Source organism: Rhyacophila brunnea, unplaced genomic scaffold (genome assembly GCF_057557595.1).
Source record: "Rhyacophila brunnea isolate RB1 unplaced genomic scaffold, BYU_Rbru_1.0 scaffold_3, whole genome shotgun sequence".
Lineage (NCBI taxonomy): Eukaryota > Metazoa > Arthropoda > Insecta > Trichoptera > Rhyacophilidae > Rhyacophila > Rhyacophila brunnea.
In genome coordinates, this window is record NW_028232965.1 from 52919212 (window position 1) to 52931963 (window position 12752).

The 12752-nt window shown below is 31.9% G+C and overlaps 1 protein-coding gene across 2 annotated transcripts in view; it reads right to left on the minus strand.

The window, feature by feature from the left end:
* Positions 1–12212, minus strand: part of LOC147068548 (nucleolar MIF4G domain-containing protein 1) — a 29194-nt gene extending 16982 nt beyond the window's left edge. For both annotated transcript variants that reach the window (XM_085953375.1, XM_085953374.1), the window contains exons 1-3: positions 11614–12212; positions 9870–10101; positions 1181–1672 (exon numbers count right to left, since the gene is read on the minus strand). In XM_085953375.1, the coding sequence (XP_085809501.1) occupies positions 1181–1672; positions 9870–10101; positions 11614–11835 (946 nt within the window). In that variant the 5' untranslated portion in view covers positions 11836–12212. The remainder of the gene's footprint in view (positions 1–1180; positions 1673–9869; positions 10102–11613) is intronic.
* Between the last annotated feature and the right edge of the window lie 540 nt (positions 12213–12752).

Sequence of the window (12752 nt, forward strand, 5' to 3'; positions counted from 1 at the left end):
GAAAGCAGTTGAGGAACTTTAGAAGAGTCAAGAAGAATCAAGTTCTGTATTTAATTACTGAATACAATCTATTTTAGGTAGGTATTAATAATTTTCATTTTATTTTTTACAACTCATGTTCCAATATGCGAGAATTTTTTTTATACATACCTATATTATGTTTTTTTTTTATGTAAGTATACTTGTTTTATGGCACTAAATTTCATTTTTGTTTATATTTATTTTTTATTCATTTTTCAAATTTTGATTCCATGTTACATTATTGTTTTTTTTAATTTCGTAAGATAAAGATTTTCTAAGAAATACTGTTTTTTGACAACTCTACCAAATATTATCACAATATGACATCATCTTATTTTCGAAACTCACAATATCGTTATGGCTTATTTTCTAATAATATGTTCTCATATGCACTTTTTGTATATCATAATTTCAAAACGGTTGCCAATCTCTGATAAAATCTTGACGAAAATTAAAATATGACTTGAAAATTTAAATTAGCATTTACCTCATTATTTGGCGGTTTTCTTGCAGATATCACTTTATTAACACATGATACATATTCTTTGCCGGCGTCTTTCAGATTTTTTTCTCGCACAATTCACACTCTTTTCACCAGTTTTACTACGTTTTATAACATTAGGACAAGACGCTAAAACACCATTGTCAGCCATTTTGATACTAATCTCAGTTGAAACAGAACGGCACTTAGTGCCAATTTTAATATTCTTTAAATATCCATAGAAGTTCTAATATTTTTTTTGGTACTTAGACATGTATTTAGGATATTGGCGATGGCACATAGAATATTTCTGCATACTCACTTTTTTTTCGATTTTCGGGCACTTAGTGCCATTTTTATTTCATGTATTCACATAAGATCATTATTACGTATGCTGTCAAGTTTTATTCAGTGTACCTATAGTTTAATTAAGACTTAAAACTTGAGCTAAAGTTTATTGTTAATAAATAGTGTACCTACATAATATATAATTTAAGTTTAAGAAATTTGGCTCTCAAAAAAAATCTCAATCGTTGTACTGTTGATATTTGGCTCTATTGACTAATGAGTTTTCCGACCACTGAGCTAGTCTAAAGAGCTCCGATGAAATTCATTATGGTTATTATAGAAAGGTGAAGATTTTATCGCTGAAAACAAATAAAACTAAAAAAAAATTACCTTCGTTCAGCGAGCTTTCATTGTCACTCTCATCAGAAGAATCCATCATCATTAATTCCATTTTTTTCTTTTTCACCTCTTCGATGCCAATTTTAGACTTTGGACTAGAGATTCGATCCCGTTGTAAAACAGATTTACTTTTATTGGCAACACTGGAATTGTTTTTTAAATTGGTCTGGTTTTTGGAAACCTTCTCTTTGGTTTGGCATTTTTCAGAATCAGTAGAATCTTCGTCAGAATTTGAACACAAATCGTCATCATCATCCTCTGAATTTTCAGGAATATCGCTAAGATCATGATCATCACTCTCGTTTTCACTGCTGGCGGGTTCAATAGCCTTTTTACCCGTTGGTTTGACATGTTTTAGATTTGCTTGACCCGTTGCGAGGGCCATGTCTTCTTCGAAATCTGAACCGGATCCCGTATCGGCTAGATGTTTTTCTGCGGCCACTGCGGCAGCCATTGTTTTTTCATCGCAAACTTCTAAAAGATCTAATATAGTTGGTGAAGGAAATGATATATCAGTAAAACTGTGATGTCTAATCGACACAGTATTTATATAGATAACTACTTTTCTAAGTTATGTATTTTCAACTAAGAATGACACATCGGTGTATTTTACCCCTGATAGCGTGCAGTACAGTTACGAATTCATCTAATAATATGACTTAAATGATAGATGAAAATAGCAGTAAACTCAATAAATTAATAATATTTTTAACACATACAGTGATGCAATTGACACCGTAAAACTTCATAAGCTGACTTGCAGATTTCCTATTAGCAACAGTATCTGGCAAGGCGACACAATCTCACATAAACTGTTCCAGGAGATCTATTCAGGGGACTTGAGCGGCCCCACAACAAAATATGAAAAATATTTATCTGTTTTAGACAATTTTGAAACATTTAAGCCCTACTTGTTAGTACCTAATTTTAAATATTTTTGGATAATTACAAATTTTTACATATTCTAGGTTTAAGCACATATTTTCACATGAGCTCAAAATTTTAATTTCAATCACTACCCCCTCAACCCTTGATAACTAGGTGGGGAACTCAGCTTTGTGCAGTAAATTATTATATTGCGAATTTGGAAAAATTACAATAAATTATGGAGATGCTTGATGGAGGAAGATTGAAACTATATTTCAATAGCAAAAGAAATAATGGGAAGCCGTTCCATAAAAAATGATTTGGAATTCATCACTGCAAATTATGGTCATCTGGTAAACACAATTAAATGATAGAATCATCTACAATGTGACTAGTGGAGCAAATTAATATCTTTAACAATACTGCTGCTAAAATAAGAACTGTTCCTGGACCAATTGGAATAAAAATAAGTACGAAATTAAATAGTGTATTAAATAAAAATACTGGACTTCAAACTCTGCAGAATATTAACCTTTACCACTCTGCTAATTTTTTTTCAAAACGTATTAGCTACTCTGATCTAAATTCGGGACTTTCTTGTAAATGTTTAAAGTAGAAAACTTGTGATGTTTATATTAAATAATTACTTGATACTGTTCCAGCGAGTGAAAATGTCAATAAATTTGTCTGTAGTACCTGAATATACAAGAAAAACTCATTTTTCTAAATTTGATATTAAAAAAAAAACTTCATTAGATTTAGGACACCGTGTTTGACGATTCATATGACCATTACTGATGCAATGGGTTTTTGGTACGATTCGCAAAAAAAAAATGCTCTATTGGACTTAAATTTACTAAAAGTAATACGTATGCTTTAAATATGTTGTATAGTCATCTATTAATTACCAATATATTATGTTCATAGTTGAGAACACAGGTAATATAACCGTAAATGGTACTTAAATTCTTGGAGCAGTTTCTTTTTATTTATCCTGTGACTCATTGCAATTTTTTTCGCATGCAAACTATTAATTGGCTGTAATATTCAAAATGAAGTCTGGTATTAATTTGTTTACAGGCTACTTACATAAAAGAGGCGTAACTTTGGGTAGAAAGTATAACCCAGCTATTGCACCAGTTTTGATCACTGTACACGGTGTTTAACATATAACATTTACAATGTACTTACTTAATTAATGATATTTATTTTAAATGTTGTTATAACAATAAAAATAGTTTACAATTTAAAATTTAAATTAAACCAATGTAACTTGCACTAATCGGAATATTTTTTCAAAGTATGATATTTTTCAAAGCATTTATCCGCTCACATGAAGTGCCGGTTTGTTACAAGCCGCAAGTTTTACAATAATATATTGTTCGTTTTTGATTGATTTCCTTTCCTATTAGAACCTAAAACAACGCAATCCTTATATTGTTTTCTGTCCGACCATGTTCGATCCTAATAGGATCATATGGGCCTCCACAGAGTAGAGGTTTATATTAACAGATTTTGTTTTTTTACGAGAAATGGATGTCAGCCACTTGCTCAACCTATTAGGTCCATACCCTAACTCACGCACAAATTGAAAAACAATATGTGTACTTGCCAGACCCAGGATTCGAACCTGGGATCCACGGCGTCATAGTCCAACGCTTAAACCACGCGGCCACCGTGGGATTTTTTCTGTACATCAGGCATAATAACATGTAGATTGACGTTATTTAACCGCTGTTCTGGATCTATTGAATGTCTTCCTTGAATAAATACACGTTCAATATTATCAAATGTATCTAAATCTTCGTCTTCACTTCTATCGAAATGATCAGTATCGTTATTTTCATTGACATTTTTGTAGTTTTCCATTGTTATTGTTATTTAATTATTTTCTTAATCACATTATTTACTGTAAATATTTATAATTATTAATAGGTAATGTTATGGAACGGCGAGATGAACTTCATTATACACGAATTTATATTAATTAAACTGACTTTATTAGAATGTAATATACGAGGGTGGGTCAATAAGTCCTTAGAAAAGCCGTCAGGTGGCGCGACTAGTACTGTAAGCGGTTTGTTTTCATGCAGCGGCACTACCGATTCAGTATGCTGCGAAGTTTCAATCAGATTGGTCGGGTTGTTGTGTGTTTCTCGTACATTTAAAAAAAAATTTTTGCTTGTTCACAAAAATGGAGAAAATTGAGTTTAGAGCTGTTATTAAACATTTTAATATAAAAGGGTTAACAGCAAAGGAAATAAAAAATGAGTTGGATTTAGTTCACGGCACATCTGTTCCTTCACTTGCAACTATTTATAACTGGTTAAATGAATTTAAACGTGGTCGTACATCAACAAAGGATGAACCACGCTCAGGACGTCCTGTAGAGGTGACTACACCAGAAATGATCAATAAAATCCACGATATGGTGTTAAGTGACCGAAGATTAAAGTTGAGTGAGATAATTGAGGTTACAGGGATCTCAAAAGGTAGCGTCATTTCTATTTTACATGACAAATTGAGCATGAAAAAAATTTCTGCAAGATGGGTGCCGCGTTTGCTCACAGTCGACAATAAACGCAATAGGGTGGTGGCCTCTAAAGCCCTGTTGTCGCTCATGCAACGCAATCCGGATGAATTTTTTCGTCGCTTTGTGACTGTAGATGAAACATGGATACACCACTATACTCCCGAGATGAAAGAACAGGCAAAGCAGTGGATTGCGAAAGGCGAACCATGTCCAAAGAAGGCGAAAACCGTAAAATCAGCTGGTAAGGTTATGGCTACTGTATTTTGGGATGCACGTGGAATTATTTTCGTTGACTATTTGGAAAAAGGAAAAACAATAACAGGGGATTATTATGCATCTTTATTGGACCAGCTAAAAAACAAAATTGAAGAAAAACGGCCTCATTTAAACAGGAAAAAAATCCTCTTTCATCAGGACAATGCCCGTGTTCACACATGTTTACGATCAATGGCTAAAATTGAAGAATTGAAGTTCGAATTGGTCGACCACCCACCGTATTCGCCAGATTTAGCCCCCCCAGTGACTTTTTCCTTTTCCCAAACTTAAAAAAATGGCTAAGTGGACAACGTTTTTTTTCAAATGAAGAAGTCATCGATCGGACAAATGCTTATTTTGAGGATCTTCCGAAAACTTATTTTTCTGACGGTTTAAAAAAAATTGAGAAACGTCTAACCAAGTGTATTGAGCTCCAATGAGATTATGTTGAGAAAAAAAAAAAAAAAAAAAAAACTGTTTTAATGCTTTTTTCTAAGGAATTATTGACCCACCCTCGTAATATACTTATAATAGATTATATTGTGTTGGACATTGATTTTTTAACTGTTACTAGATGCAAGTATTTATGGTCATGGTTGTGATCATACTGAAGTTGAAAGGGTATTAAGATTATAAATAATCATATTATGCAGTGCATTGTTAGATATTTAGATTGATAAGAGAAGTGTAACTCAACATACTTACTTCATACAAAAATAATGAGGCATTCACATTACAATGTAAATAACAATGGAAAGATTAAGATAAGCAATCAAAAGCATTCTTATACCCCATTAACATTGGGTATTTGATTACACATTCCATATTAGCTAATAATATGACACCTCATTTTGAAATTATTGTATGTATTAAGGCCATGCATTAGTTGAGACATGTCTAAAAAGATCGTCGCTAGGCGATGCGCGGTTTGCGGGTCGCGGGTGCAAATGAGGCATGTCAAACCAAATATTATTTGTCTTATAAATCCAACATGTGTCCATTTAATGTTCTGTTTATTGTTTATCAGTGACAATAATAATATATTCATTGACATGTTTTCTTTTTAAAGTAAATGGGTAACGTTTTAAGTCATCTTTACACGATTTAGGAATTATTACGGCCGTCGCCATCACGAAGCAAAATGACGTCCTTCCAGCTCTACATGCTCTCTCAGAATGGGAGCGAGTGCAAAATTTCGTCGCGCCTATGGTAGAAAATTATTTGGCGTTTCACTGATGAATCACCTTAAGAATATCTAATAGTAATCTCCTATATATTATTATCCTAAGAAATTTTGGATATTAAAGGAATTCACTTCAATTTTTAGAGTCCCGAATCTACTTCCATTTGAATCGGGCACAATCTGATAAAACTCGACACAATCACAGATACTATCGTTTTTAAATCGCGTTTTATATCCGTCACCATACATTTTCGCATCTTGCAGTCCGTGTACCTCAAATTGATTATAATGTCGTTTAATACTTTTTATATAATCAATATTGCAAAATATCTAAATTAATATTCCACAAAATTATTCAAATCTGTAAGTAGCACATTGGCGTATTCTTGAGTTTTAACACAAAATAAATACATATTTCCTCACTAATTACTACGAAAATATAATCTAAAACCATGTCACTGCTTTTTATCTGTCAAACTAAAAGACTTAGATTGTCATTTGTTTTCTTTCGCAAAACAAGTTCATTTGACGTATCAGATTTCAAATTTAGAATTTGCAGGAATAAGTAATCAAAAAAATGTGACATTTCTATTAGCACCCATAAATAATCAATTTCAATCAAGACATTTATTGTAAGATGAAGATAATTTTAATAATTCCATCAATAAATTGAATAATTTCAGACTTAATAAATAAGAAACTACATTATATAGGTACATATTACGCTCTTCTCAATATTATAGTAAGTCGACTGTGATCTGACAATAGTATCTATCTGCAGTTTTGGCAAATTCTAGGTTATTGGTGTATTTTGTACAAAATGGTGACGGATCGAATGGAAATATTATTGTTCTACTAACTAAAAACTAAACTCTAGAAACTAAAAAGAAATATTATCTATCTGCGTGATTTATTTTATTATGACATTACAATTTTCATACATCTTTAAATGACTGTTTTAGTACTAATATTAAATCATTTCACTTGAAAAATAAAAATAATACTGATACCGACAAAAACAGTTTTTTGAACCCCCTGAAAAATTGACTATAAATGTCAGATAGATACTATTGTCAGATCAACGTCGAAGTATCACACACTTCCATATAAAATAGATAGGTAGTTATCGTGATTCAGTAATAATTGTATTATTTTTAAATTTCGTTGGTAAATGAAATTCATGTGACGTTTAATACAAGTAATTAAACATTAATAATGTTTAGGTATATATTTTATAATAATAATTACATAGAAAATTACAGTAACCTTTCTTCTTCTTTTATATCATTAGTAACTATTAATATTAATAAAAATTAAATTGCAATAATGTTTCTTTTGATAATGATATTATGCATGTTGTTTGCTATTTCATCTTTTATTTCTTATAGTTAAGTGAAATATATACTTATAGTCAAATATAGTCGATTATGACATGTATACGACACAATTAGGTATAATAAGTAAGTATCTACCTGTTTCTTTTTCCATTTTTGTACATGATAAAAATAATATTTTTTTTATTTCCCCACAAAGATAATTTGTTAAATAATAATTTTAGCATGTTGAAATTTATTCATTAGTATATTAAGAACTTACGAATTTTAAAATAAAGTACCATTTTTGCTCCTAAGCAAAGCATATGGACACACCCCTTCAGAGTGGTAATTACGAGTATCTTAAAAGACTTATTATAAGAAATAGTGGGTGCAATCTAAGCTGATCCCATTGAATAAATAAAACGTATTATATCGCAATAATCTAAATGTATGAAAAATAAGACTATCCTGCAGTGGCGATGGGTGGAGGTAGGGTGGATCCACCATAGATAGTACAGACTAAACGTTGTTAGTTATACGTATTTATTTACATTGAACTAAGACTACAATTTACAGATAGTGTTCTCATTCATTCATATTTATTTTCGTTAAACTATGAACATACATTACACGTCATGTTGTTGGTTAGTTTTTTAAATTCAATTAAACCCTGGGAAACCAAGCCATAATACGCATCTGTCTATAAAATATTTAAAATTATGCCATTAAATCATACATCATTTTGGATATTTAATAGATAGAATAATATTTTAACTACTATTGTTTGGTTTAGGCAGGGTTTAATGAATTATAAAAAACTAACCAACAACATGACGTGTAATGTATGTTCTTAGTTTAACGAAAATAAATAAGAATGAATGAGAAAGTGCAATATATAAACATATTAGGTATATTCTATTAAAATGTCAGTAGTAGCAATCGGCGATTGCCAGCTGTTCTGCTAGGCCTATCAGTCTGAAGTGGTGTCAGACGATATTGTAAAGGCCAGACTCCAGAATAGACTACGCATATGACCCCGAATTTATATTGGCAGTGACGACTTGCAAATCGTAAAACTGACAAATCAGCGAAATATCAAACTGTCTGAGGTGAATGAAAATCTATGACGAAGGGAAAATTATGGCGCCGCCTATGCATACTTCACAATTATATTAATATCCAATACCGCCAAGCCGTCTGCAAGACCTAGCGAGACAGATTGGCGAGAGCCAGCTGGCTCAGCTAGTAAATTAATAATATACAAGGAGTTAGAAAAATACCTGTCCCATAATACAAACAAATAATATGGTCATTGTAAGTGGGAAAAGCATTAAAAGTCCGCCCCTTATAGGATATTACGATAGACTGTCTCAAAAATATTTGAAAATTGCAAATATTTAATCAGGTGAATAGTTACATTAATTTTTCCGTGAATTTATTCAACCCAACGGTTGATACTAATGTAAATTTGATGGTTTATCCTGGATGTTATAATGTTTAACTACATTTGTGGGCAATAACATTTCGTAGAATTCGCATACACTTTTGATAAATCGGGGAGTAAATGTATACCTGCGCTGGGCCAGACCCCCTGGCCCGCTGAGCTCCCTACTAGAATCGTTCGGGCCAGACTGTCTGGCCCAGAGAGTGCTAAGAGTTAAAGCTGTTTTGGAAAATCCATCAGATGCCTCAGATGTTTCAATTTTTTCTACTTCAGAAATAGTTTCATTTACATACGCAATAATAACATCTGTAGAAGTGGAAAGAAGTTTTTCCATGTATAGAAATTTGCTAAGATCAAATTGTCAAAAATTCACTTTCGAATATTTGAAACATTATTTTATTATTTATTGTAATAAAGCGTTTTCTGTTTGTGAATAAATAATAATTTAACTGTTGGAATATAATATATGATTTATTGTAATACTTACTTAAATTTTTAGCACCTATTTTTGTTTTTCAGCACATAATAATGAAATTTTAATCACATATTTTCCAATAAGTAATTATATCTATATATTTTGGTACTTATTATTCATTTTTAGCACCTAAAAATCCTAAGCCTAGTAATAATAAACTGCTTTGCTGAAACAAAACAGATCCTCATCAATGGTACTCAAATTAAGCGGATCAACAACTATGTCTATCTTAGGTAACAGATATCAATTTATGGAGGTACATATGATGAAATTGCTTGCAGAACCAAACTGACATGGAGCTAATTTGGGTGATTAAATAGTATCTTTAAAAGTGACTTCATATTGTGCCTAAAACGCGTAGTGTTCAACAAATATGTGCTACCAGTGCTCACGTATGCATGTGAAACATTTGAAAGGGTGCATGTTGGGCATGTCACAGAAAGACCACAATAAAGAGGAAGATAAGAGACCACAGAGATGCCCTAAAACCCGCTAGATCATTTAAGTCTCAGATGAAAGTTCAGGGTGTACATGGCAATGAAGAACTGTTGAAGAACCTAGCAAAAAAATTGCTTAAGATATCTACGTGAATATTATGAAAGGATACAGCCAAGGCCATCAGAAGCAAAACTTTTGGCGATATTTCCTGATTTTCTCTTCTTCAATTTGAGTTGTTTTTCAAGTTTTTTAATTACTTTGTCTTCTTGCTGATTGGCTTTACGGAGCTGATCGCTGCGCTGCTTTTTCATCTCATCTTTCAGTTTTTCTTCTCGTTTATTGGCACCTTTAGTTTCTGCTAACATTATATTTTCACTACTGATTTTACCTTTTTTTCCTTTCTGTAAATAAAATATTATTAAATTAATTATACCATTTCGACTCCAAGATGGGGGAGATATCAATTGGCTCCAATATATTCTATAAGCTGTGCACGCTTCGTCAATAATTATTGTGTAGTAGTTCTTGGGGTTGTAATGGAACCAGACAAGACAGATGGATAAAAATTAAAAAATATATATTTTCTACTTATGTATCAAGTCAAAACGCTGATAAGACAAATATTTCGAAATTACGGACAAATAGTTCAACTTTAATATGAGTATAGATAGACACTGATGCAACGAGCAAAAAAAAAATGCAGACATCTATGATATTGATGTATTTACGATGTGTTTCACGTATTCTGAGAACATTATCGTACCTATATCTATTTGTTCAGTAAAAATACTTCTTTGTGTACGTTGGAATTTTAACCTTTTTGATTTTTTAGTTCTACACATAAAGTACATTTTTTGAAGATTTGCTTTTATTTAATTTTTCATTTTTCCACATACATAAATTTCTTTACTGGTGTTAACTGTCAATTTTTGGTGGAAAGACATTATATTTGTAGCAATCATACCACTCAGCATTAATTGAGTGACACACTTTAATATGTATTGGACGCTAAAGACGCACTTAGCGCGTAACAATTAGATGGTCATTTGATATAATTAGCATGCTATTTAAATGTGGTAATTAAAAAGTAATTATCTAGTCAGCATTTCCTCAATCATAACTAGATCAGTAGGGTCTGTTATGATTTGTTAATTGTACTGTATTTGTATAAATTGGAAAGACAATGCATAAATCTTCACTCACTCATCGAGTCCGTTATGAGACGTACTACTATTTTCATGAGTCCTTCACTCGACATAGTCAACTGTCAATCCAATTGAATCAAGTCTCTCATTGCACTAATTGTTGAACTATTATCTTACTGTGCAATGAGTTTAATTTGTGACGGTAAGAGAAAACTAAGCCTCAGTTTAATGCGTGAGGATTCATATCTTCTCTTTCTCTCACTCCTGCGGCAGGTCAGTGATGCAATATGAATCAAGGAATATAACGAGGCCACACGGGCTTCATCAGGTCATGAAAGAAAACAAACGAGAAGATACTCTCATAATAGTTTGACAGATGCTTACAGTGCAGTACTAGTATATCGACACATCCCAGAATGTTGACAGATGACACTGCCACCTGGTAATTTTTTCTAGAAGACTAAAAATAGTAGAGATTCTTTTGCGATATCGAGAATTGAGTTTATTATTTTGATATAATATCAAATAATGAAATATTCAAAATCGATTATCTCTAAAAGTAGATGAACAAAATCTATGTTTAATTGCATTTCTACAATGTCGTCTATAAACTGTGCAAGCTTTATCAACATTGGTCAAGAAGTTTTCGAGTTGAATGAGACAAACGGGAACAGAACAACAGACAGTACAATTGTATTGTAGTGTGTAATGTAGAAATATATTGATGAAGATAGATAATGTAGTGATTAATATTTTAATGATACAAACCTTCGAAATTTCTTCATCCTCTGGCTCATTTTGTGGGAGTTTAACAAATTTTCCTATTTCTTCATTTGAAGACCCCTGTTTTTTGCTCTTATTGAAATATTCCTTTTTATTAGATTTTTTCAAATTACGCTTCTCCTTTCGTATGTCCTTTCGCGTTTTAACTACTACCACATTCACTTCCCTTTTGCTTTTACTTTTTTTGTTGTTTTTGAGCTTGCCCATCTTTGCTTCGTAAATTTTGCAAGTTACACCAGTGAAAATCTGTTCATTAATGATAATCCTATTTTCATCGGTTGCATTAGTAAATATAGAGAGGGTGAATTAGTCTAAGTTGATTCAAAATCATTTTGTAACAAATTCTCAGTGCATGATTTTTTATAGGTTATGTGAGCACTGTTGAAATGAACGTAGAAAGATTACACAGAATGGTTGAAACCAAATTGTAGATTTGGGCACGTTTGATTTATGTTAAAGCTTGAATTTAGGCATGTGCGCATAATTTCACATGGCGTAACCCTTTTATGTTTTTGAGATTAAAATAAAATAAGCCCACAAAGGCTGTCACAGCTGAACATTTCGGTGCAGAGCGATCATAGACTAACAATAATTATTAGACATAAAATAGATAATAGAGCCAGTTATCACCACAACGGCCGCCTATTCCATGCCTATTCCAATAAAATTACAAAAAATTGCCAAGGTGTTCGTGTTTTGTAATAAAATTGTTAGTTTTATTAATTTTAAAATTGTACCTACATATTATAATTAATACTTATTCAAGAATTGATAAACAAGTCGTTAAAATAGATCACTTTTATATTTTAACAATATTTTTACTATTATTCGAATTTGACTTTGAAGTCATTGATATAGGGTTTGCTCTTTCTTCTTCGCGTGAGGTTATATTCTACTAATTTATTTTCCTTTTTCTTGTTGTTGGTCATTCCTCCGTTTTTATTTACTGGTCATACCCGCGCGTCTATTTTTTTTATGTATGGAGTTTGGCATCACTTTGTCTACACCGTGAAGAGGATATTCTAAGGACAACGCATAATAAAATTTGCGAGAACATGACTCAGATCCTTACCGGAAGGGTACCTTCACTCGGGAAGCACTATCAAGGATTCCTCCGAGCTGAG